General features: G+C 48.4%; 2 protein-coding genes across 2 annotated transcripts; one reads left to right on the top strand and one right to left on the bottom strand.

Moving 5' to 3' along the window:
* The first annotated feature begins 13,153 nt into the window (after positions 1-13,153).
* Positions 13,154-15,436, top strand: LOC103644591 (glucuronoxylan 4-O-methyltransferase 1). The gene has a single exon (XM_008667775.4). It carries the CDS (start codon positions 13,621-13,623, stop codon positions 14,242-14,244), a length of 624 nt encoding a protein of 207 aa, XP_008665997.1. The 5' UTR covers positions 13,154-13,620; the 3' UTR covers positions 14,245-15,436.
* Positions 15,192-26,366, bottom strand: LOC103634491 (protein YIPF5 homolog). The gene is made up of 2 exons (NM_001346983.1): positions 25,430-26,366; positions 15,192-15,600 (listed from the first exon to the last, which is right to left on the bottom strand). Exon 1 carries the CDS (start codon positions 26,224-26,226, stop codon positions 25,450-25,452), a length of 777 nt encoding a protein of 258 aa, NP_001333912.1. The 5' UTR covers positions 26,227-26,366; the 3' UTR covers positions 15,192-15,600; positions 25,430-25,449.
* Positions 26,367-26,932: the final 566 nt, after the last annotated feature.

Below are 26,932 nucleotides of genomic sequence, written 5' to 3'. Positions count from 1 at the left end.
CGTATGATGTAATTGACTATTATTCCCTTTTAATACTATTTTGAGCACTGTGTGATGATGTCCATGTTATGTAATTGCTGTGTACGTGAATAACTGATCCTGGCACGTACATGGTTCGCATTTGGTTTGCCTTCTAAAACCGGGTGTGACATAAGTGGTATCAAAGCCGTGCTGACTGTAGGACCGCTAGCCTAGAGTAGAATGGTCGTTCTAAGGACTATAGACCTCTGTCCCTTCCTTGACTTTGATATCCCTTCAAAAGTTGGTCATACCGACCAAACCTATGTTCTACTATATATTATACCTTGCTGAAAATCATGTTTTATTCTAATCCTTCATTCACTTATGATTCATTATTTGCTGGTCATATTGATTCTGTTCTCACCCTTTTGCTTGCGATGTCTTTGTAGATGGCTCGTCTTAGACACACTGCACGAAAGTCCGTCATCCCCTTCTTACCCTCCCGCCTTGCTGAGCGTCCGCTTCGCCGTCCCGTGGCCGGACAGTCCAGCCACTTGGAGAGACTGCACCACCGCCTGCGTGAGGAGCAGGAGCGTCGACGACAGGAGCAGCAGGGCTCTTCTTTCTCGCTCCACCAAGAGATAGAGTCTGTGAGGAGCTGCTCCCCTGTGCTTCCTCTGGAGCTGCCCCCTGCACCACCACTGGGCGTCCCAGCTTCTGGAGTAGCTGCTGGAGGAGACCCAGACGACGGAGATGGCGACGACAGCTCGAGCCACGACACCGACTTCTCTGCTAACCATGAGCCGGAAGGATGGGTTGCTCGACCCATCACTCGCGACGCTGCTCGCGGGTGTCACTTCCACGATGCGCTCGACACCCTGCTACGTCGGGCATTTGACCGGCATACTTGGTCCGTCGAGTATCGCTGTGTGGTCTACCAGCACAGTCGCGGGGTCTACCCAGACCGCTGGGAGGCAACCTGCTTGGTGCGCTGTCCGGAGAACAGTCTCCAGGGTGCAGAGGCCTGCTCAGAGCACTATTCTATCTCTGAGCGGGACTCAGCTGAGGCAGCCATGCAAGATGCTGCACGGCGTGCGCTTTCACACTACTGCTCGGTTTTCGGTGGGGCAGCTGACGGTCTTGACCTGAAGTATTACCCCCGCCGTCCATCTGGCAGCACAGGAGGCGTGATTGTCTCACCTGTCGGTGAGGGCAATCCTAGGTTGAGCAGCACAGTCAACCTAGCCGTCGTGCTAAACACGGAGTTGGACCATGCATTAGACGAGCTGAGTAGGGCTCGTGCTGAGATCGCCCTGCTGTGGGCTGAGCGCGCGGAACGTCGTCACCTGGACGGTGGTTCCCCCGCTCCCGTCGGGACTCAGCACCCGTACCGCTCACCTCAGCGTGGACACCAGTCTTATGGCAATCCCGCCTGCAAGACCAAGATAACTCTAGAACCATAGCTCGTTAGAGTTGGATCTTGTAATTAATACGAAATATATACGTAGAAGCTACAGTCTTAGCGTTAGTCTCGCTCTTAGTTAGTATTAGTTAGACAGGGTAGTTTGCTATATCCTGTGCATTTATGTTTGTCATGATGAACTATGTTTGGTTTGGATCTTTGTAATGATTGTCACCAGAGTGTGGGTATCCCCTGCATTTTGGTTTACCTATTATGTTAATAAAGTTAGTTATATAGTTGGGAAACCTTTTATTCCACTTTCCTCTTTATCTGAGAAGCTGTGTGGTCTGTGTTGGAGATCAGTGAAGATGCTCATCTGTTCAGTGTTGTTGAAGAATTCTATCCTCTTTTCTTATGCTGCAAGATTTGCCAGATCAGTTCTGATGTGTGGTTGCATTCTGCAGATGTCAGAGAACAGGCGCAGAGGAGGAAGGCGTGCTCAGCAGGAGCGAGCCGCTCAACAGGAGGAGGTGCCTCAGCAGCAGCACCTGCCGCCCCCACCCCCGATGTCCATCGAGCAGATGTTTCTGATGCAGACTCAGGCAGTTCAAGCCATCGGTCAGACTTTGGCCGCCATTCAGCAGCAGCAGCAGCAGCAACAGCAGCAGGCCCCACCTCAGCCTCAGCCTCAGATGCCCAGAGACAAGCGTGCTGAATTCATGAGAGGTCATCCACCAACGTTTGCTCATTCTTCTGACCCCATGGATGCTGAAGACTGGCTGCGCACTGTGGAGCGGGAGTTGCATACCGCTCAGTGCGATGACAGGGAGAAAGTCCTGTATGGTCCCCGTCTGTTGAGAGGAGCAGCCCAGTCATGGCGGGAGTCTTACCTCGCCACCCATGCCCACCCTGACGCCATCACCTGGGAAGAGTTCAGAGGAAGCTTTCGTCAGTACCATGTCCCTGCAGGTCTGATGACAGTGAAGAAGGAGGAGTTCCTGGCCCTCAAGCAAGGGCCATTGCCTGTCAGTGAGTACCGAGACAGGTTTCTGCAATTGTCTCGCTATGCTCCTGAAGATGTCAACACTGACGCCAAGCGACAGTATCGTTTCCTGAGAGGCTTGGTTGACCCTCTGCAGTACAAACTGATGAATCACACCTTCCCGACATTCCAGCACCTGATTGACAGAGCAATCATGACAGAAAGGAAGCGTAAAGAGATGGAGGATCGTAAGCGCAAGATCAGTGGACCCCAGCCTGGAAGCAGCAATCGTCCTCGTTTCTCAAGCAATCAACCTCAGCAGTTCAGGCAGAACCAGCGTCCACCTCAGCAGCATCAGCAGTTCCAAAGGCAGTATCCTCAGCATCAGTACCAGAACCGTCAGAGCAATCAGTCAGGAGGTCAGTTCTAGAGGCAGAATCAGCAAGCACCTCGTCTTCCTGCCCCAGCAAACAAGCAGAACAATCAGGCAGCACCAGCTCAGGTTGGAAACAGGGCATGTTTCCACTGTGGAGAGCAAGGCCACTGGGTGATGCAATGTCCGAAGAAGGCAGCCCAGCAGCAGTCAGGCCCCAATGCCCCAGCAAAGCAGAATGTGCCTCAGTTTGGAGCAGGCAATCGCTCTCAGCCGCGCTATAATCATGGAAGGCTGAACCACTTGGAGGCTGAAGCAGTTCAGGAGACCCCCGGCATGATAGTAGGTATGTTCCCAGTCGACTCCCATATGGCAGAAGTGTTATTTGATACTGGAGCAACACATTCTTTCATTACTGCATCATGGGTAGAAGCACATAATCTTCCAATTACTACCATGTCAAACCCCATTCAAATTGACTCAGCCGGTGGTAGAATTCGAGCCGATAGCATTTGTTTGAATATAAGTGTGGAAATAAGGGGGATAGCGTTTCCCGCCAACCTTATAGTAATGGGTACTCAGGGAATAGATGTCATCCTAGGGATGAATTGGCTAGATAAGTATCAGGCAGTTATCAGTTGTGATAAGAGGACAATCAAGTTGGTGTCCCCACTAGGAGAGGAAGTGGTGACCGAGTTAGTCCCGCCTGAGCCAAAGAAAGGAAGTTGTTATCAGATAGCTGTTGATAGCAGTAAAGCAGACCCAATCGAGAGGATCAAGGTTGTGTCCGAGTTCCCAGATGTGTTTCCAAAGGACCTACCGGGTATGCCACCAGAGCGGAAAGTTGAGTTTGCCATAGAGCTTCTTCCTGGAACCGCCCCTATCTTTAAGAGAGCTTACAGAATATCTGGACCAGAGTTGGTTGAACTTAAGAAGCAAATTGATGAGCTGTCAGAGAAAGGTTACATCCGGCCAAGCACCTCGCCTTGGGCCACTCCTGTCTTGTTCGTGGAAAAGAAAGATGACACCAAGAGGATGTGCATCGATTACCGAGCTTTGAATGAGGTCACGATCAAGAACAAGTATCCTTTGCCCAGAATAGAAGATCTGTTCGACCAGTTGAGAGGAGCCAGTGTGTTCTCCAAGATTGACCTGAGGTCAGGTTATCATCAGCTCAGGATCCGACCTTCGGACATTCCGAAGACGGCATTCATTTCCAAGTATGGGTTGTATGAGTTCACTGTGATGTCTTTTGGTTTGACCAATGCGCCAGCGTTCTTTATGAACTTGATGAATAGTGTATTCATGGATTATCTTGATAAGTTTGTGGTGGTATTCATTGATGACATTCTGGTTTATTCTCAAAGCGAAGAAGAGCACGCAGATCATTTGAGGATGGTATTGCAGAGATTGCGAGAGCACCAGTTGTATGCAAAGTTGAGCAAGTGTGAGTTCTGGATCAATGAAGTCATGTTCTTGGGTCATATAATCAACAAAGAAGGATTGGCTGTGGATCTGAAGAAAGTGGCAGACATTCTGAACTGGAAAGCGCCAACAGATGCTAGAGGAATCAAGAGTTTCATTGGAATGGCCGGATATTATCGGCGATTCATTGAAGGGTTTTCGAAGATTGCGAAACCGATGACAGCATTGCTAGGCAACAAAGTTGAGTTCAAGTGGACCCAGAAATGCCAGGAGGCCTTTGAAGCGCTGAAAGAGAAGTTGACTACAGCGCCTGTCCTAGTCTTGACTGATGTGCACAAGCCCTTCTCGGTGTATTGTGATGCTTGTTACACAGGTTTGGGATGTGTGTTGATGCAAGAGGGAAGAGTTGTGGCTTACTCGTCCCGACAGCTGAAGGTTCATGAGAAGAATTACCCAATCCATGATCTAGAGTTGGCAGCAGTGGTTCACGCACTGAAGACATGGAGGCACTATCTGTATGGACAGAAATGTGATGTTTACACAGACCACAAGAGTCTAAAGTACATATTCACTCAGTCAGAGTTGAACATGAGGCAACGAAGATGGTTAAAGTTGATCAAAGATTATGAGTTGGAGATTCATTACCATCCAGGCAAAGCAAACGTAGTGGCAGATGCGTTAAGCAGAAAGAGTCAAGTCAATCTGATGGCCGCTCGTCCGATGCCTTATGAGTTGGCCAAAGAGTTTGACAGGTTGAGTCTCGGATTTCTGAACAATTCGCGAGGAGTCACAGTCGAGTTGGAACCTACCTTGGAGCGCGAAATCAAAGAAGCGCAGAAGAATGATGAGAAAATCAGTGAGATCCGGCGACTGATTCTAGATGGCAGAGGCACAGATTTTCGAGAAGATGCAGAAGGCGTGATATGGTTCAAAGACCGCTTGTGTGTTCCCAATGTCCAGTCCATTCGGGAGTTGATTCTCAAGGAAGCTCATGAGACGGCCTATTCGATTCACCTTGGCAGTGAGAAGATGTATCAGGATCTGAAGAAGAAATTCTGGTGGTACGGAATGAAGAGGGAAATCGCAGAGCATGTGGCTATGTGCGATAGTTGCCGAAGAATTAAGGCAGAGCACTAGAGACCTGCTGGATTGTTGCAACCGTTGCAGATCCCTCAGTGGAAATGGGATGAAATCGGTATGGATTTCATAGTCGGATTGCCTCGCACTCGAGCCGGCTACGATTCCATTTGGGTAGTAGTGGACCGCTTGACCAAGTCAGCCCACTTCATACCTGTCAAGACCAACTACAGCAGTGCAGTATTGGCAGAGTTGTATATGTCTCGGATCGTTTGTCTTCATGGTGTGCCAAAGAAGATAGTGTCAGACAGAGGAACGCAGTTCACCTCTCATTTCTGGCAGCAGTTGCATGAAGCTTTGGGCACGCATCTGAACTTCAGTTCAGCTTATCATCCGCAGACGGATGGCCAGACCGAAAGGACCAATCAAATTCTTGAAGACATGTTGAGAGCCTGTGCGTTGCAAGATCAGTCCGGATGGGACAAGCGATTGCCTTATGCAGAGTTTTCCTATAACAACAGTTATCAGGCCAGTTTGAAGATGTCACCATTTCAGGCGCTCTATGGAAGGAGTTGTAGAACTCCGTTGCAATGGGATCGGCCCGGAGAAAAGCAAGTGTTTGGGCCGGACATTTTGCTTGAAGCCGAAGAGAACATCAAGATGGTCCGAGAGAATCTGAAGATAGCGCAATTAAGACAGCGAAGCTATGCAGACACAAGAAGAAGAGAGCTGAGTTTCGAAGTCGGAGACTTTGTCTACCTGAAAGTGTCACCGATTAGAGGAGTCAGAAGGTTCGGAGTGAAAGGCAAACTAGCACCCCGCTACGTTGGTCCGTATCAGATTCTTGCAAGACGTGGAGAAGTGGCCTATCAGCTCAGTTTGCCCGAGAATTTGTCTGCTGTGCATGATGTCTTTCATGTGTCTCAGTTGAAGAAGTGCTTGCGTGTGCTAGAAGAGCAGTTGCCAGTGGAAGGTCTTGAAGTCCAGGAGGACTTGACCTACGTTGAGAAGCCAGTGCAAATCCTTGAGGTTGCAGACAGAGTCACCCGAAGGAAGACCATCAGAATGTGCAAAGTCAAATGGAATCATCACTCTGAGGAAGAAGCAACCTGTGAGCGTGAAGATGATCTGATGGCTAAATACCCTGAGCTTTTTGCTAGCCGACCCTGAATCTCGAGGGCGAGATTCTTTTAAGGGGGATAGGTTTGTAACGCCCTGAATTTGGGGGTAGAATTTTTTCTTCTTTTCTCTCACCAAATTCGGGTGTTACTCTCTTTTCTCTTTCCCCGTTTGCTCCTTCTTCCCAATTTCAAACCAGTATAGCGGCAGGTGTCCGTGTCATGTATAAACCAAAACCTAAGTGTCATGGGTGTTGCATCATGCCGAAGCGCATTTCTTTGTCTGATGATGAGTGTTCGTCTTGTTCCGTTCCGGATTTCGGTTCGCGATTTAATTCCATTTAGTGGTCCGCGCTCGTCGTGGGTTTTCGATCCGCGAAGTGGTCCGGCCCAGCCCAACCTAGTCCAGCCCAGCCCAACCGGCCCGGTCCGGCCCGGCCTGCGTGCCCCTGGCGCCCAAACCCCCCATGCGCCCCCCCCCCCTCCCCTCTCTCTCTCTCATTTGGATCTCCCGCGCAAACAACCTCTCCTCTCCCTCTTCCACCTCTCTCTCCCCGTGGTGCCCTAGGATTTGGAGACGGTGATCACCGGATTTTGGACCCCGAGGTGAGCTCCCCTCCCCTTCTCCTCTCTCTCTCCCTCTCCCTCCTCTTCTTCCCCCCGTGCGCGCCCTCCCTCTCCCCCTGCCCGCGCGCGACCTCGCCCGTCCCCGCCCCTGCCTGGCGCGGCGGCGCCCGTCCCCGCCCCCGGCCCCGGCGGCGCTCGGCCCTGTCCGGCTGCCCTCCCCGGTGGCGCTCGCCCGCCCGCCCCCTCCCGCGGCGGCGCTCGGCGCCCGGCCCCGGCCTCCCCTCGCGCGGCCCCTCCCCCTCCCTCCCCGGCGGCGCTCGCCCGCCCGGCCTCCCTCCCCGGCGGCGCTCGGCCCCCGCTCAGCCCCCCCGCTCGGCCCCCTGCCCGCCCCTCCCCGGCCCCGCGCGGCGCTCCCCGCCCGTCCCGGCCCCGTGGCGGCGCCCGCCCGCCCCCGCTCCTCCCCTGCTCGCGCGCAGCGCGGCCCCGGCGCGCCCCCGGCGTGGCCCGGCACGGCCCCGGTGGCCCCTGCTAGCCGGCGCGGCCCCGGCGTGTCCCCGGCGCGGCCCCGGCCGACTCGGCCGCCCCTGGCCGGTTCAACCGCCCCCCTGGCCGGTTCAACCGCCCCGGCCCCGGCTCGGCCGCCCGTTCCCCCGTCCCGGCCTCGCCCGACCGTATCTTCGCTCGCCCTCGCTCGCGGTGATTATTCGTTAATTAGCGTGTTGCGTCGCGCGCTTCGCCGCGCGACGGATTTGTCTAAATTCAGATTCTATCTTGTGTTGCGTCGTGCGCTTCGTCGCGCGACGATCCATTTTTGTTTCAGGTTGTTTAAGGTGTAACGCCACGTGTGTATTCACGCGACGTTCCACTTTGGACTCAGTTTAGTCGACGTATGCCGTCGTGCGCTTCGTCGCGCGACGCTTAACGTCTCCTCGTAACTAAGTCGAAGTGTCTCGTTGCGTGCTCGGTCGCGCGACGAGACGTTAACTTCTTAATTTGTTTTAGAGAGCTTTGTCGCGCGTCTCGCCGCGCGACCACCTTTTTATTTATCTCCACCTGCTGATAATAATTAGACATGAAACATGACTTTACTTTACGCTAAACATAGAGTCTACATTAAATTTCCTTCCATTAAGCAAGTGGTTAATTTATAATCATGTAACGTGATCGTTTCTCGACTGTCTTTTCCTCTTTCTCTCTTAACCGTACTCGCGAGCCCGCGTGGAACGTCTGTTTACTTATTGCATTCTATTGTATGGTGTACTGTTCTTTTGTATTAAATGTGTGGATGTATGTATGTTTGCGCTCGCATAGAGAACGATTCGGTCGAAGAGCCCGAGGAACTCGCAGGAGAAGCCCCTGAGCAGCAGTCGGTTGGTGGAGGCAAGTGTCCCTTGACCTATCTCTGTCCTATTCATTCTTTAATTCACCTCCCGCTTTACACATTTATGCCTAAGGATTGACTAGCTTTTGTGATCCATGTCCTTGTTCACCTATTTGGGTTGGATTATTATTGTTTAGCTTTATGCTATTGCTTAACTCTAATCAATGAACATGATGAGAATATCTATGATACGCTGTTTTCCCTTCTCTTATTATGATGTTATACTTGTGGTCATCAAGGGGGCTCGAGCGGTTTCTCGAGTGCCTCTCCGTAAGGACCTGTTCTATGGATGACCGCCCGGGAAAACAGTGCAACCATGAGGGTGGAATGGGATGCCCTTAGCTGAATAATTAGAGGATCCGGGGTGTAGTTCACTTAGCCGTCGTGCCGTCAATGGGGCTCGGTGTATGCGGCTCGCTCTGCCAAGTTTGGGTCCGCCCCTTGGGGAGGAGTGCGGTGCATTTAGGAAACCTAACGGGTGGCTACAGCCCCGGGGAATCTTTGTAAAGGCTACGTAGTGATGCCCTGCTGGGTCACCTTGGTAGTGATCAATGGAGAGTCATGATCTCCGGGCAGAATGGGAATCACGGCTTGTGGGTAAAGTGCACAACCTCTGCAGAGTGTTTGAAAACTGATATATCAGCCGTGCTCGCGGTTATGAGCGGCCAAGGGAGCTCCAGTGATTAGTGAGACTTGATCAGAGATACTTTGGTACAGGTGGTTATGAGATTGATGGTTTTGGTCATGACTATGATGCTGGTAAGTGGTACTCTTTCCGTTTGGAAAGGAGTACGTTTGGGTTAATAACTTGGGTTAATGCTAAAACTTGGCTTTCTATTAGTAAATAATAATCTGACCAACTAAAAGCAACTGCTTGACTTATCCCCACATAAAGCTAGTCCACTACAGCCAAACAGGATACTTGCTGAGTATGTTGATGTGTACTCACCCTTGCTCTACACACCAAACCCCCCCATCCCTAGGTTGTCAGCATTGCAACCACTGCTCAGGAGAAGATGAAGTTGTGGAAGGAGACTTCCAGGAGTTCCAAGACTATGACGAGTTCTAGGAGTGGGTTAGCGGCAACCCCCAGTCGGCTGCCTGTGAAGGCCGCGTTTATCTACGTTTCTTTTCCGCACTTTGATTTACTGTAAGAACTATATGGACGTCTCAGACGTATGATGTAATCGACTATTATTCCCTTTTAATACTATTTTGAGCACTGTGTGATGATGTCCATGTTATGTAACTGCTGTGTACGTGAATAACTGATCATGGCACGTACATGGTTCGCATTCGGTTTGCCTTCTAAAACCGGGTGTGACATTTATGTTGCCTTGTTCTTAATTAATAGCATTTGAGAACAAGTCCCCAACAATATGCATATGTGGCCACTGAATTATGGTATTTGTAGAATCTTGAAGAATCCAAACACCTAGTCACCAATCACAAATTTGCAATGTTTGGAAAGTCTTTGTGACTTAGAGCATCCCGGTTGAATATGGTACAACCGACCTAGTGAATCCTTCCTTTCGAAGGGACACGAAGAATGATGTGTTTAGTGTAAATGTGTGCAACACATTTTTAAACATACATTACATATCGACAGAGTTTAATATAGAGCATATTAATTGAAAGATATTTTTAATTCAAAGTAAACTCTCTTCAGTATTTTGGATACAAAGTTGTCTATATCCAACATATATTGAAGAAATTCAATATGAGGTAATCATGGTTATTTGATTGTCTCGGATCATGAGATGTGCTAATGTATATTGTAAGAGCACCCGATCAGATATTGTTTTGCAATGATTTGCTAGCTAACAGCACATGAGGTCGAGTTATGTTCTCTAAGAGTACTTATGATCTGGTTATGGCTGGATATACTGATCATGGATATCTATAGAAGATCCCCAGATGCAAGATCAATGACATACTTCATGTAGTTGGACCTGTTGTTTGAAAAAATGTCTATCAATAGAGATTAATGGTCACTTACACTAATCATAATGTACCACACTTCATGTGATTGTACAGAACGATATACTACATACTGAGGGTTTGTGGTGGTCATGATTTTCTATCGCTGACCTTATTCTCTATGAAGATAATATTACTTTGTGTTATTTAGATGAAAACAAGTTGCGAACTAAGTCTCTACCTTACTCCATATTTTTAAATGTGTTTGAGAGCAGTTATGTGATGACTTAATGATTTGCAAGGATCAGGGGGAGTTTCCTCTTGATCGGAAGAACTTGTTCTTACACCATGTTGTACTCTTTTCTTTGCATGAGTTTTTCCCCTATTTGGGTTTCTCATTCAAAGTTTTTAACGAGACAACATCAACATAAGGCCTATGTCGTATCATAAATTTTTCATGTAGGGTTTTCGAGGATGATACAATATGACATAGTTATTGTTGTATTTAAATTAGGCTATGAGTTTATCTCCCTAGAGTTCAAATAGATCAACAATAGAGCATGACTACTCTCCTCATTTTTTCCGTTGGGTTTTTAAGGAGACTCAGCTGATATGTTGATTTCTCAGATTTTCTAACAAGATTATTTTAGAGAAATATTGGCCTGAGTTATATGTCTCATCATTTATTTTTCCCACTAGGGTTTTTGATATGATGATTGTAGACATTTTTATCATTCTTTGGGCTAGAGGTACATGGGAGAACAATGTTGTACCATGGTTCTACTCCTTATTTTTTACACTGAATTTTGAGTAGTTCACTTGGTATTATTTAACCCACATAAATTCCTAAGTTTTTCCATAAGTTTTCTTGAAGGAATTAATAAATATAATTGAAGGATGTATTGCTGGTTTCGATCAAGGGGAAGTAGTGTTAAGGGATGATCTCAACAGCCACCCTTTGTGGAAGGGTCATCGGCAAATGAACACGGATGTTCATCACACCCCTTCAGCGTACGGAAATGTTCGTACGTCGCACCCCTTGTACCTCTATATAAGCAACCATTCTATCAATAAAGAACGATGGATTGATTTACTCATGACCACTCTGTGTCTCGTTATATTTGCAATCCAACAATGCCAAAGGGGATATCAACATTGAAAGTGTGGGTACCAAAGCTCAACTTGCCAATACGTTCACTAAGCCACTTGATGAAACAAGGTTTTGCAAGCTTAAGAATAAATTGAACGTTCTTGACTTACTTAACATGAGCTGAATGCACATCATATAAATGACATACCTCTTCTTCAACCAATCAAGGTAAAATTGATTGTTCATATTCATACACACCTGAGCATTTCATTAGTACATATAGTCATTAAGGAGTTATGTATTGCATAAAATGAGTATTTTGTTATATTCTATCACTACTGTTTTGATGATTGAATGTTTATAGTGATAGCATATAACTTGTTCATGAGTAAGCAAACCTAGCATTTGAACTAAAATATGATATATTAAGTGTATAACCCAACTTTGACAAGATACCCATTGCAAAATGAGTGAAGTTTCAAGGACATAGTTTAATTCAAGCCACTATGAAAAAGTATATGATAAGTTCACCCTACATCGAGATGATCGTGGCAGTAATTGTTGCCTTGAAGGAAGTTTTCAAAACTCATCTCTGCCACTATGGGACCTCTCATGTTTTTATATGGTCCATCTTGCCATCCTTTAGTAATTAATGACAAGGGGAAAGAAGTTTATATACATAGCTAGTATAATGGGGAGAAGTTTTTAGCATGAGATAAAATTATAAAGGGGATAAAATGGGAAGAAAATTGATATACAATGAATGATAGATTATACAAAAGCTTATAAAAGCGAAGGCAATGTTATACAAAGGGAGGGATAGTCAATTACAAAGGGAAAACACACAAATAGAGGCAGCAAACTCATGAACTTGTTTGTTGCATTAGAAATATGTATTTCCATATGATTGCTTATATTTGCAGTGATTTTATCAATTAGCATCTTACTTGTTGTTAATTGGTATGTATGTTAATACGTGCTATATTTCTTGCCTATGTGATGAATGTTTGATTAATTATTTTATAAGCTAGAATGTATAAGCAAAGCAATAGCTAGAATTAAGATTGCTTATTTTTCAATAGGTATCTAGAAACCTCTCTCCAAATTGTGATCTCACAAAAGTATGACTACCTATACTTGATGCTGAGGATAAATGTGGTTTAAGTGGTACTTCAAGTGGTATACATGCTTCAAAAGTTTACTCAATACACCTTAGATCAATTGGTAGTCTTCTTTCTTCCACAAATTTTAATCTAAAATATGGCTGATTAAAACTTAAAATGCTAAACACATAGCTAATACTACCAAAATTGTATATATTAATGAGTGGTGATAAATGTTTAGACAAGCTACTCAAATCCAAACCAAGTTAGTAACCCAAGGCATGTACACCTAGAGACTCCTGATCGTTTTTCTATGCACAAGAGACACCTAATAAATTGCATCATACAATGGGATGTCTTTAAAATGATCACATCATAAATACTGACAAGAAACATTATAAATGGATAGTCGTGTAGAGACAGACTATTCGCGAAGAGCCCATCTCTTGTATTTTTTACATTTAACCACCTAGGATATGTTTGGTTGCCTAGTCCAGCCTAAGCCTGGCTCAGTGAGAGGACCAGACTCAAGGGAGCCGCATGTAATGAGCTAACCTAAAATGTTTGGTTGCCTGGTCAAAATAAATCTGGCCCATATGACACATTGTTTGGTTCTCATTTTTTCAGCTTGGCCCAATTGGGTTACCGCCAATTTTGATGTGTTGGATGCAGTTCCCGCCAAATTTCAAAATTTTAAGCGTTATTAAACAAATTACAACAGGTTTGAACTAAAAATATGATTTTGACCCATAAATTGAACTAATTACAATCATCTAAATATGATTTACACCCATAGATTACAATAGATTTTGAAAAATACCCCGTCAGGTCTCTGTACAGTAGGAGCAACTTACAGATACAGATACAGTAGGAGCAACTTACCAGTACAGAAAAATTACAATAGATCCTTTGTAATCCTTTGTAATACCCCGTCAGATACAGATACAGTAGGAGCAACTTACCAGTACAGAAAAATGACCATGAACATTGTAAGCAGATCCTTCTGATGAATTACAACAGATTTGAACTAAAAATATGATTTTGAAACAGATCCTTCTGATGGATTACAGTAGTTGTGTTCTAGCTAGGTCAAAAGACCAGTCCGAGGAGAGGGCATGCACTTGGGTCATGCATGGTAAAACTTTCAGCATCAGTTGTAAGAATTAATTAGTAAAGATTAATTGCAACGTAATACGTAGCATAGGCGGCGGCGACGTACCCATGAGGCTGACCATTTCGAAGTTGTTGAGGCCCTTCCGTGCGAATAGGTCGATAGCGGTGGGGATGTCGACGCTGGGGCCCGAAAGAATGCTCGCCATTGACGCTTGGGACACCATGTCGTCCCTCCTCCAGCAGGGCAAGGCTGGCGTGGCGCTGCGCCTGCTCCTCGCCGCCGCGCTCGCCGGCTTCCTCCTCGTCTTCGCCACGCGCACCCTGGTCACGTCGCCTGTCTCGGCATCGCCCTCGTGCTCGTCGGAGCCGCTGCCGCGGCCCGTGGCGGAGGCGCTGGTGCACTACGCCACGTCCAACACGACACCGCAGCAGACGTCTGAGGAGATCGGGGTGGCGCTGCGCGTGCTACAGCGTCACGCGCCCTGCAACTTCATGGTGTTCGGGCTGGGCCTCGACAGCCCCATGTGGGCGGCGCTGAACCACGGGGGGCGGACCGTGTTCCTGGAGGAGGACGCGGCGTGGATCGGCAGCTTGCGGGGCAGGCACCCGGCGCTGGAGTCCCACCACGTGGCCTACGACACGGCGCTGGCCGACGCCGACGCGCTGCTGGGGCTCCGCGCCCACCCGGCCTGCATCGCGCAGCCCGACCGGAGAGGCGAGAGAGGCGAGTGAACCCTAGAGAGAGGCGAGAGCCGCCGCGGCAGCTGCGAGTGAACTCGAAAGGCGAGTGAACCCTAGCGCAGTGGGCGAGCACGGGTCAAGTTGATGCGCGAAGGAAGTTACCTGTGTTTCAATTGGGCCTAGCCACGAAGTCAGATGTGGCTCGCCTCAGCCAGGCCCCCAAGCTGGGCCAGGATACCAAACATGGTGTGCTTGTTTCAAATGGACCTGGCCGTGCGCTGGGCCAGGCAACCAAACATATCCCTAGAGACCTCTTAAGAGACAAGATATTAAATAGAGTTGTACATGCCCTTAGACTTACATGAAACAATGATATTCCTATCGTTTTCGTGCGGTTTTATAATTGAGACAACTAGTGGACTAACCTATACCCTAAGTGATGTAAATAAGATAATATAAAGTCCAAAATCAAGATTGAGCAAGATTGGCACCACATCCAAGATTGACCAAGATGTGGTTAATATGGTATATTGAGCCAATGATGTCCTAACCGAATGAATTTGCAGCAAACAAATGAGAAGCAAAAATTGAGATACTAGGATATATGGGTGAAACATTTAAAGAAAACATTAGAAGAGAGAAAATCCAGTTGCCTTCTATGTTTTATTTTATTCTATATAAAAAAGTAGTCTTAAAAACAAGACCATGGAACTTCTCATTGGAGCTGGCCTCGCTGTGGGATGAAGCACGGCTAAAGTACACCAAGTTGTGACAAGCCAAACAGAGATTTTACTGATTCCTTAACAGTTGCAACAAATGGATTTGATGAATAATGACACATCATTTCCTTTAAAAAAATAATGCTGGCCTTTTCACATTCACATATATTAACCATAAAATGGTTATGCGTAATCACACAAAGGCACAAATTGTAAATAACATATATTGTTACCCCAGAAGATAAATTCATTGCGAGGGTCACAACTTGTAACAAATAAAAAGAAAACTAACGTCCCTTTGATTTATGATGATTAAGTATCTAACATGATACCTAAAGATAGAACAATTATCTCTGCCAAAATGCATTAAAAGAAAAGAAACTACCACGATGATCCTAAAATAAAGTCGTGGTAAGTAATCATAATAAACAGATTTGCACATACCACGACCTTTAGAAAGTAATTAGATTTCCACCAATACTTCGGTAAAACCTAATTACTGCACATTTGCTGTTTCTGGACCTTGATTTCCTTTTCTTTTTACCGAACACCAACCATGCCCAATGGAACTAAGAGATCAACTGGCCAGATCGTATGTAGTTCTGTGACAACACAACAAAAACACTCCGTGACTGGTAAAAGGCAGTCCACTGTCCACAGCATCCCCTAAACAAATTAGGCACATAATCTGCACAGAAAGGAGAGAAACACAGTTTATAAATCTGTACACAGTAGCAAGATAAAAGTTTTTATAATGCACAAAGTTGCAAACAAGTACAAAACAACAGTGCTAGCAGATAATCCCTTAGCGATTGTTCGTTTTGGTGATAATCCACATGTATTGGATGGGAATGAACCGGTTTAAATCCATAACAAGTCAAAATACATCTCAATCTCACCCAATACACTCCAATACACATGAAATATCAATAACCGAACAAGCTCTTAAGGGTATAACAAGGTAAATGGCCTGTGTGTAGCAAGTGCTCCAACATGTTCACCATTTTCATATGCTTACACTTCACCACATCACCAATTGTGCTAAAAGGTGCTATTCCATTAAAAGAGGACTAAGCAATCGATAAAGATAAGAGCATTCACTATTTCACTTCTGCTCTAGTACTCAATCAAGTGCGGAGGAATGACAGAACTGTGACTACATAAGCTTGAGGCCATTGACCATTGACCCTAGAGTGCATAAGGAGAAACAGGGGGTGTTTGGCTTCCTTGACTAAAGTTTAGTTCATGTCACATTGGATGTTTTGGATGCCAATTACGAGTATTAAATATAGGCTAATAACAAAACTAATTACACCTGTAATGACTAAACGGTAAGATGAACCTACTAGGCCTTATTAGTCATGATTCACTCATGTGATGCTACCGTATACATTCGCTAATCATGGATTACTTAGGCTTAATAAATTTGTTTCGCCATTTAGTTTTCATCTATATAATTAGTTTTGTAATTTGATTATATTTAATACCCGTAATTGGCATTCAAATTTCTAATGTGAAAGGGATTAGTCGGGGGAACCAAACACCCCGAGATAGGATCTCAGCTGGACTAAGTGCCATATCATTGACCATCACCATTGGTTTAGAGAGTATCGATAAGCACCACCACAAATGGCCAGCCACCATATTCAACCTTTTGTTGCCTTGTACAAATGACAGGAACAGGATAGGATTTTACATTCCCGCAGAGTGACAAGGTTGTGGTGGCAGCCAGCCAGCACCACATGAGGATATTTGATAGCAAAATCCATCCACCCCCAGACCAGATGAGGATATTTCAACCCTTAGAGCAACTCCAGTAGTTCTCTAAAAGACTTCCTAAATCAATAATTTAGGTAGTTAATATGAAAAATATTCTCCAACAGTTCTCTAAATGAACTTTCTAAATTTAACAACTTGTCATCTAACCTCATTTTCTCTCTACATTTGGCAACCATTTAACAACTCCCTAAACAAAAATGTTGGCTGCATTATATAGTTTTTGTGACTTATTTTTTATGTGGATAAATATAAAACAAAATTACAACCTATATTTAGAGAACTATTGGAGAACTCACATTTTTTTACTCCAAAAGCCATTTAGCAACTTCTTAAATCTGTGATTTAGAGAGCTAAAATTTACATAACTATTGGAGTTGCTCTTACAGCAGCATCAGGCAACCATGTCATCGTCTGCATCAGATCCAATCACAGGTGAGCCGTGAGCAACACCTGCCACTGAATCAAAATCAACCCAAGGTGGTTGACATCATAGCACTGTCAACGTGGACATCACAAAAAATGTTCAAACCAGCGCGCAACAGACACCGGCCACAAGGATCATTGTGCGAGGACAGCGACATGTGGGTGATAAGAAAGGTGGGAAAAAGAAATGTCTTGCCTTCCCGGAGAACCAGGCCACAAGGCTATAAGGAGGAGATTGTGCGAGAAGTGTTGAGCTGCTGACACCTGGTGGCACAAGGCTGTTTGCTTCTGATTAAAGTCAGCTATTTGGACTGCTGCAGTTGCAATCCATAGAGACAAAAACACCCGCAGAAGTCGGTACGGATTAAAGCCAAGCGAACAGGCAAGAGTACAGACATCCCCGTGCCCCCCCCCCCATGGAGTTTGGCAGGAGAAGATGTCGTGCACGACTCCGACCCCTGCGTGGCAACATCGCCGCAACAAAACTGGGTCTTGGACAGATTTGATCGGCGAAAGCAGCTTCGGCGTCCTACCAGATTTGGAACCTTGCATCCACGCAGATCTGCCGGAGTGCATGGGAAACGAAAAGCAACGTCGTCCATTCCGTTGCGCGGCGGCCAAGCACTCGTATCGACCGTCACATTGGCCGAGTACGTGGCAGCGAACGGACTCGATGCGGGCGGCGGACACGACGGCAGCTACCGTCTTGGATTGGGACGTGGCAGCGGATGCAGGCCCAGCTTGTGAATGGACGACCACCACCAACTACCGACACCACAGCCGCAGTAAATTTGTAATACTATATATATAGGGAAAGCTTATTTAATATATTGATAGAATACACTTCTTTAAGTTGTCATACAGATACAAAATTGAAATAAGCCGCAGAAGATAATTTTCTTGAGTTCAGGCAGGTTGAAATTATGTCTTCTTTGAAAGAACTGCTTGAATTTGTATGAGTTTATCTGACCTATCTCATATAGCGAAAGGGCATCTAGCTGAGTTGTTAGGTGGTCTGAGTATCACTCCTCAGGTCCTAAGTTTGACTACTCGTGGGAGCGAATTTCAGGCTGGGCCGATGGGGTTAGAAAAATCCCTCGCTTGTCCCATACCAAAGCATAGATCTAAGGCTCGGCCCCTATCGCGGTCATTCTTACATGGGCAACGGTGCCACTGTGTATGGGCGGGACAGGGGTTCAGGGGTTTTCTCAGCCTGAGTGAGGTGTTTTAAGTCGTCCGATTAATCGCGATTAGTCGTCCAAATCGGTTTGGACCAATCACAATTAATCACCCAAGTCGTCCGACTAATCGTGATTAATCACGATTAATAGACCGACTTGAAAACAATGGTGAGGTCTTCTTAATACAATAATTGGGTTGTCTTACCCCCCCCCCCCCCACATGAGTTATTTTTTTACCTATCTCATATCCACAGTTAAAACGGTGCTTTAGCATCGCTTAAACGCCAAAGTGCTCCGTGCAGGACACCACAACATACACATCGCCTTAGAATCATATGGCTTACGACCATGACGTCTGGAAAATGTCGCTTTGGCGTCCCATTCGTGCCAAATTGTGCAAAGGCGGACAGCCATATAGGGATGCCTTTGTTCTAGCAATTGCGAGGGAGAAACAATCAAGCACAGGGGCGGATGCAAAGGGTCGGCTGCCAGGGCTACAGCCCCGCCAAACTGTGAGTTAGAAGTGTAGGAGCAGATCTTCAAGCTTGCTTAAATGTCTCACTTTGTAACCATCACATATCAACTATGTCTGTATCTAACAGGACAATCTAATCTTTTATCATATTTACAAGATGGATATCACATAAAATGTTATATTAATGACCCAGATATCAGTGACTAATAATTTAATGTCATCTGTAAATATAGCAATGATTAAATGTCTTCATCTGACACACGCACACCTAGGGGTGGTAATGGGCTCTAGATTTTACACTATAAAATTTAAGAATCGAATCAAATTACTAGCCCCTCCTTTTATCTATTCCTGGATTCGCCACTGGTCAAGCACAGAGATAGAGAACTGACGCGAGGGAGAACTAGGCACGTGCATAGAGGAGCGTGCGGGGAAACGGACCTACCAGCTCGCTCGCGTGAATGTATTCTCCCACACCATTGGAGAAGTGGCGGCCAGTTGCTGCCACCGAGCCTACACCCAAGAGGCCCCGCCTCCACTGTGGGAAACCCTAACACAGGGTTGGGTGTTGTATTAATAGACTGAGTTAGTTGAGTCTGTCCCATTACACAGTGGTGAGAAGGTAATTACACGGGGTAAACCTCAAACCCTAAACGAGTACTCTAACACAGACACCCCACCCCCGCCACCCCCGCAGTCTCAACTCTATCTTGTATAGGTGTTGAGACTGGATCGAAAGTCTAAAAATACACTCAACGATAACCCCTTGGTGAAGCTGTCGGCGAACTGCAGCGTGGTGGGACGCTGAGAACCCAAACGTCACCGAAAACGACCGATCTCCACGTGCTCCGTGCGTTGATGTTGCACGGTATTGGAGAGGTAGACAGTGCTGACGTTGTCGCAGTAGACGAGGGTGGCACGCGGAAGGGGTTGTGGAGCTCGTTGAGTAGCTGGTGCATCCAAGAGGCCTCTGCCACGCCATTGGCCTCAGCGCGATACTCGCCCTCTGCGCTGCAGCGGGAGACGACGAGCTGTCGCTTGGTGGCCCAGGAGACGAAGTTGGCGCCCAAGAATATGGCATAACCGAAAGTGGATCGGCGCGTGGCGGGACAGCCAGCCCAGTCGCGTCGGTGTAGACCACGAGTTCCGACGTCGGGGATGGTCGGAGGAGGCCGTAGTCGAGACAGCCGCGGAGGTAGCGCAGGATCCGCTTGAGAGCGGTGAGATGGGGCTCTCGCGGGGTGTGCATATGCAAGCACACCACCTGGACGACGTAGGCGATGTTGGGCCTAGAGAAGGTGAGCGACTGAAGCACGTCGATCAGGTTCCGGTAGGACGTCGCATCGGCGACCGGAGGCCTGTCGTCCTCAGAGAGCTTCGCCTGAGTGTGGCAGGCGTGGAGCAGGGCTTGCAATCGGACATGCCAGCCCGCTCCAGGATGTCGATGGCGTACTGGCGCTGGTGGAGAAAGAGACCCTGGGGCCGAGGCTCGACGGTGATACCGTGGGAGTGGTGGAGGGGCCCCAGGTCCTTCATCGCGAACTCCCACTGAAGGGCGACGATCATACGTTGTAGAAGGTCAGAGGTGGATGTCGTGAGCACAATGTCGTCGACGTAGAGTAGGAGTTAGACGGTGTCGTCGTCGCACCGGTAAATGAATAGGGACGTGTCCGACTTGGCCTCGACGAAGACGATGGATGCCAAGTAGGAGGCGAAGCGACTGTACCATGCCTGCGACACCTGCTTGAGGCCATTTAGGGAGCGATGGAGGAAGGCATCCTTGACGTCGAGCTGATGCATCGCGAACTTGACGAGGGGGCTGAAGGTCTCGTTGTAGTCCCAAAAGAGAACGAAGAAGAGCACAGCGCGAACGGTGGCCAACTTGACGACGGGGTTGAAGGTCTCGTTGTAGTCCACTCTAGGGCGCTGAGTGAAGCCCCGAAGGACCCAACAGGCCTTGTAGCGGTCGAGGGAGCCGTCCGAGGTCAGCTTGTGGCGAAAAAGCCACTTGCATGTGACCACGTTAGTGCCTGGTGGACACGGCACCAGGTCCCAGGTGTGGTTGGCCAGCAGGGCCGCGTACTCTTCCTCCATAGCGCGACGCTGGTCGGGGCCCACGAGGGCGGTGCAAACGAATGAGGGGACCTAGGAGGCATCTGGAGGAGTGTCAGTCGTATCAGCTGCCAGAATCAGCCGGTCAACGGGGCGAAGAACACCGACTGTGCGCCGAGTCACCATCAGGTGGACGTGCCCGAGGTCGCGATGGATGCCGACCGGGTGGTACACACGGGGGCTCAGTGCGGGCTATCAAGGCCGCGAGCAAGGCCTGTTCGCGGCGGTGGTAGATGACGGCGAGGTCGATGAAGCGAGTCACGCTCGTCGACGGGCCTAGGTCAGCGGGAGCCGAGGGAGGAGCGTGCACGCGGTGGTGGTAGACGAGGGCGAGGTCGATGCGGCGGCGCGTGGCGAGGGAAGAAGCGCGAGCAGAGGTGTCGAAGCCACGCGTGACGCGGGCAATGGTGCCAGGCGAGGCGTCTAGGCCACACGTGGTGCAAGTAGAGGTGCGAGCGGTGGTGTCTGAACCTGGGGAAGCGGTCGGGAGCGACTAGGGTGGTGGGGAAACCGGATCAGACTCGAGGAGGGAGTCGAGATCGATGGGTGGGGAGGAGCCAACAAGGGGAAACACATCTTCGTCGAAAACAACATGACGAGAGATGAGGATGCGGTGTGAGGCAAGGTCAAGACAGTGGTACCCCTTGTGGTCAAGGGAGTAGCCAAGGAAGAGGAAGTGAGTGGAGCGAGGAGATAGTTTATGGGGAGCGGTGGCAAAAGTGTTGTGATAGCAAGCATAGGCGAACAAGCGAAGGTGGTTGTAAGAGGGGGTTGTGTTGTACAAGGCGAAGTGGGGAGTAGGGTGGCTCACCGCCTTCGAGGGAGGGCAGTTGAAAAGGTGTGTGGGGGTGTGCAGGGCATCTGCCCAGTAGCTGGCAGGGAGAGACGCCTGGAAGAGAAGACAGCGGACCATATTGGTGGTGGTGCGAATCATGCGATCAGCCCGACCGTTCTGGGGAGAGGTGTAGGGGCACAAGAGACGCAACTGGACGCCATGAGTGAGGAAGGAGCGGGAGGCGTGGTTATCGAACTCTCAACCATTATCACACTGCAGGGCACGGACCGAGCAACGAAACTAGGTGGAGACCCAGGCGAAGAAGTGTGGGTGGGTGGTGAATGTGTCGAACTTCAACCGAAGGGAAAAGTCCAAATAAAATGGGAAAATCATCCAAAATCACCAGATAGTATTTATATACAGACAAACTGAGTATAGGGTGGTCTAGATATCACAATGAACCAGATCAAAAACCTGCTCAGTCCTAGAAGTAGTAGTGAATGGGAGACGAGTATGTCGGCCTAGCTGACAAGCATGAAAGAGACACCTAAGAGTGTGGTGGTCCTTGCGGGGTCTTAGTGACCCGATTGATTAAGGGAAAGTCTTACTCGGTCTAAGTGACCGTTTGAGAGAGGGAAAGGGTTGGAATAGACCCGGTCTTTGTGACCTCCTCAACGGGGACTAGGTTCTTTGGAACCGAACCTCGGTAAAACAAATCTCTGTGTTCATTCGCTTGATTTCCATTTGATTTGTTTTCCCCTCTCTCCCGGACTTGATTTAAGTTTTAACGCTAACCCCGGCTTGTAGTGTGTGTTTAAAGTTATAAATTTCATATTACGCCTATTCACCCCCCCTCTAGGCGACTTTCAGACCCAAGGCGCTACCGATGGTGGCGGGGTGCCACGACCGAGAAGGAGACGTTGAGCTGTGGCCAGATAAGTGGTCAGGGCCTGGCCCATAGCCCACTCCTGCTCCAAAGAGAGGGACGTGATGCGCTAGCACTCCTGCGAGGCGGCCACGACGGCCTGGATGGTGGCGATGGCGGTGGCCAGGGCGGAGTCGGTGGACGGCGCGACGAAACGGGGTGGAGCCCAAGTGACATCGACGATGGGCAGACAAGGGGCGATGAAGCCGGGGGGCGGCTGCCAGGAGAAGTCGGTCAGGGAGAGAGTCCCGAAGAACGAGGCAGCACCGAAGGCACCTGTGGAGGTCGGGTAGCCGAGGAGGCCAAGGCCGCTATAGAGGTTGGGGCTAGAAGTCCAGTCGCGCGCGGGCTACAGCGGCAGCGGCCACCGAGGTGGACGTGTGGGGGACTGTTGTGTGTGTGCTAGACGCGGCAACAGTTTCGACGGCGCTGGACTCGGAGAGGTCTGTGCCGATGGGGAGGTGGCCGGTGGAGAAGATCGCATCGGCGGCGGCCACGCCGGAGAGGAAGGGGAAGGCCCGGCGACGACAGTTCTGCTCGCAGCAGAGAGGGCGGCGGCGACGGTGTCCAGGCTCGCGCTAGTGCCTGCGCCCAGGGTCGCAGCGGGGCACGCAGCCAAGGCAGCGGCGGCGTCCGCGGCCTGTTCAACGGCGACGTCCGCCTCCATGTCCGCGGGTACGGGGTGGGGGAGGGAGAGGGCGAAGGATGCAGTGAAGTTCATGGCCGCGGATGAAGGGGTCGGCTGCAGAAGTGGGGGCTCCGGCGACGGTTGGGGAAGAGGAGGGGCGACCGACGACTTGGGGTGCACCGGCGGCTGGGGAAGGGTGCCAGCGGCTGGGGAACGCCGGCGGCAGGGGAGGTGGTCGGCTCCTGTAGCTAGCGGGTGGTGTGGGGAGAGAGGGGAAGGAAAAAACAGACCTAGCTCTACACCATGTGGGAAACCCTAACACTAACACAGGGTTAGGTGTTGTATTAATAGACTGAGTTAGTTGGGCCTGGCCCATTACACAAGGGTGAGAAGGTAATTACATGGGTAAACCCCAAACCCTAAACGGGTACTCTAACATCCACCTCCCCTCTTCACCATCAAGAGCCTCCGCTCTAGTTGCATAAGGAGCAGCCACCCACGGTCATCTTTCCCCACCACCTCCTCTCTCCATCTAAGGACAAGACGGCTCCCCTCTTCCCTATCAAGAAGAGCCTCCGCTCGAGCTGCGCGAAGAGCATACACTCGCGGTCATCTTTTTGCGCCGCCTCCTCTAGTCCTCCGTCGAAAGAGAGCACCCAAAGCGACAATCTTCCCTCGAGCAAGACAGCATCCCTTCCTTGAGCCAGGTACCTGATTGGCTTATTGATTACTCTGCCCTGTATTTTTCTACATGCTCCTAGCCTATTCTCTTGAGCAGGACAGCAGCATGCCAATTTGTTTATATTTGCTTTGCTTAATGCTCAGTGCTCACTTATAATGTGTCTGGAATCTTGATGGCAATTTGTTTTTTATATACCAACCTGAGCCAACATGAGCCCTATTTAACTATTTGTGTCCACTGTCCAGTTGTCCATTAATGATCAGTGTTAATTAATATTACTTTGCTACTAACACGAATTGTCTCTCCTCTGCAGTCAGTTCTTGTATGCAGGCTGCACAGGAGAAGACAACATCAAGGTATGACATGCTTCTATAGTAATGTAGCATGTGCATGGCCGTAAGGCATCGCCTCACCTTAGGCTATTACCCATCCTCATACCTACATTTAAATTTCACTCTGCAAATAGTACAATCTACAGTGTGAAACAGTGCAAAACAGTATTTTGTGACCATATAGGTGAACAGCTGGACACGGTCTTACTCGCTTATGCGTAAGGCAGTAGTTAGTCGCCACGCCTCGTTTTACCACTTTGATAACCATGCTCATATCTCATCACCAGAACATTTCTACTTAGCATATTAAACAAGCAATATAAGACCTGGCCTGAGATACATAATGGACAAAGCACACACAGATTCCTTTAGGTAACATATGAAAAGAAAAATGATAAAAACAGTTAATCATATATCAGAATTTGGAAGTACCAAGTTGTTTAGCAGCATAAAGACAATAAGTATCTTCAGCCACTAAGATAAATGGAAAGGAAATCTAATAGTTATGTTAAAGCCCTCCATGCTCAAGGTGTTAAATATTTTACTGTAAAGTGTCTTCAATGTCATTCGATTTAGAGACATCACTGGGTTCATTAAAATCAACAACTTGTCAATTTCCAGTTCTAAATGATACTTGCAGATAATATCCACCAACAATTTGTCATTCTATGAACATTATTATCACTTATAACATGTGAGCATCACTATCACACTGCTAACAATTCATTGGTTCCAATAACACTTATAGGTCACTCTTGAATGAATTACAATCATGTATTTAACTGGGTAGTGCATACTCATAACCACATTTCAGTTACAACTTACAATAATGGCAGAAACCAGAACAATATCATGGGGTAGTCAAGTTAAATCCAGATGAGGTCAACACAGCAAACATCCATCAAGTTGATATTCTATGAGGTTTCAAAGGAAAAGAACAAAAAGTAACCACCAGACTCAAATCTTGTTAAATCAAGATTGTAGTGGCCAAATGTTTGTTAATTGGTATACGATCAAATAAATTTATATATATTTTCCATTTCTCCTCACAACACAATAATTATGTATAACACCTAAATCAGAGGTAAAATGAATACCTTAGAGGTTTACACAGGAAACTATTGCTATAGTGCAACCACGAGTGCATATAACAACAATGATCAAATTAAATATTTGCAAGGTCTAGTATAGTTGTCCGACCATACCTTCCAGACCATAAATGGTATCAGAAGATGACAAGCAACGAGAAGAGCATGTAGACGAGCCAGCACGCATAAGCGATGAGCCCCCTGTGCTCGTCTCCACTGGATGCAAGCTCTGCTAGCAGCCTGGTGCAGACCCTGGCGGACCATATCACGAACGCCATCCCTACTCCAAATATGAGCCCGCCCCCGCGCGGCAGGAAGAGGGAGACAGCCGAGAAGATGACCATGGGCAGCATGCAGTAGCCGACGAGGCTAACGCATCTGTACAGATCGAGGTCCCCGCGGCGGCCGCCCGAGAGCATGGAGAAGACGAAGTAGAGGAAGAGAGACGCCACGGTGACCCAGCCGAGCACGATCCCAAAGTGGAACTTCCCCGCGAGGAGCTGGAATAGTCCAAAGGAAAGGAGGAAGAGGAACGGGCCCGACAGGTCGGCGTCGGCGTGGAGGGAGGGGTCGGCGGAGCGGAGCGGGTGGAGGATGGAGATCGTCTTCCGCCAGATCTGGCGCGTGTTGATACCGAGCTCCTCGAGGAGCGGCGGCTCGTCCTCGAAGGACGAGCCGGAACCGGCGACACCGATAGGCCCCGCGAAGAGGGGTGGCGCGGAGGAGGAGGAGGCCGCGGCAGCTGATACATCGAACGACATGAAGGGGAGCGGGTTGGCGGCGGATGAGGTGGAGGGGCGGGGCGGCGCGAACGCGGGCGGAGGGGAGGCCCCCACGCCCTGGGGAGGGTACCGGCGGTGCGTCGGTGTGGACGGCGTGAAGACCACCGGCGGCACGGGGAACTCCTTCGCCATGGCCGCGGCGATCGGGAAAGAAGCGGCGGCGAGGGTTCGAGATCTAGGTAGTTGCGGCCTTGCCGATCGAGGAGTAGACCGGTGCGCCCAACTGCGAGGGACAGCTGCGTACAGCGTACTGCGGTTTTCGGCTTTTGTTTATTTTCCTCTCATTTTCCCCCATATTTCAGCCTGTTTGGTCACACTCATTTATTCTCTATTTTACCAAACATAAGAATTTACTAGGTGTGTGCTCGTGCGTTACATCGGGAGTACACTGGGATGAGCATCGACACATATCTGATCGGATCTTATATTTCCTTGGGGGTCTGGAGAAAGTTTACTCGGAAGCCAACATGTTAAGACCTGAGCAAGTGTTACCCTTGTGCCCCATCAGCACACTGTTGCGCGCTTGTATGAGTGTTGTTAATTTGTATGTCTCGTGCATAGTCTCTCACCATCTATTCACTATAACATACATAATCCGTGTGACAAACATTATCAATATCGCACAAACTATTTTAAAATGTCAATATAGAATTTTTAATAATAGGCAAATATGTCGACAATCGTACATTAATCTAATCCTTTGAGCGCAACAAACTCTCAAGCAGGAAATGGGTTCATGTTGATCCAGTTGCTGGTCACGATCTTCACCCCATCTACGCAGATGGTTTTGCTACCTTAATGGCGTCCTCTAAGAAGCAGCACGCAGCCAACCTACAGT

The sequence above is a fragment of the Zea mays genome, chromosome 1 (assembly GCF_902167145.1).
Source record: "Zea mays cultivar B73 chromosome 1, Zm-B73-REFERENCE-NAM-5.0, whole genome shotgun sequence".
Classification (NCBI taxonomy): Eukaryota; Viridiplantae; Streptophyta; class Magnoliopsida; order Poales; family Poaceae; genus Zea; species Zea mays.
Note: the sequence above shows the minus strand (reverse complement) of the source record. Positions and strands in the feature narration are given on the sequence as shown.

Bases quoted from the DNA above. Each gene is read 5' to 3' on its own strand.
- LOC103644591 (XM_008667775.4), top strand. From the start codon at position 13,621: ATGAGGCTGACCATTTCGAAGTTGTTGAGGCCCTTCCGTGCGAATAGG.
- LOC103634491 (NM_001346983.1), bottom strand. From the start codon at position 26,226: ATGGCGAAGGAGTTCCCCGTGCCGCCGGTGGTCTTCACGCCGTCCACA.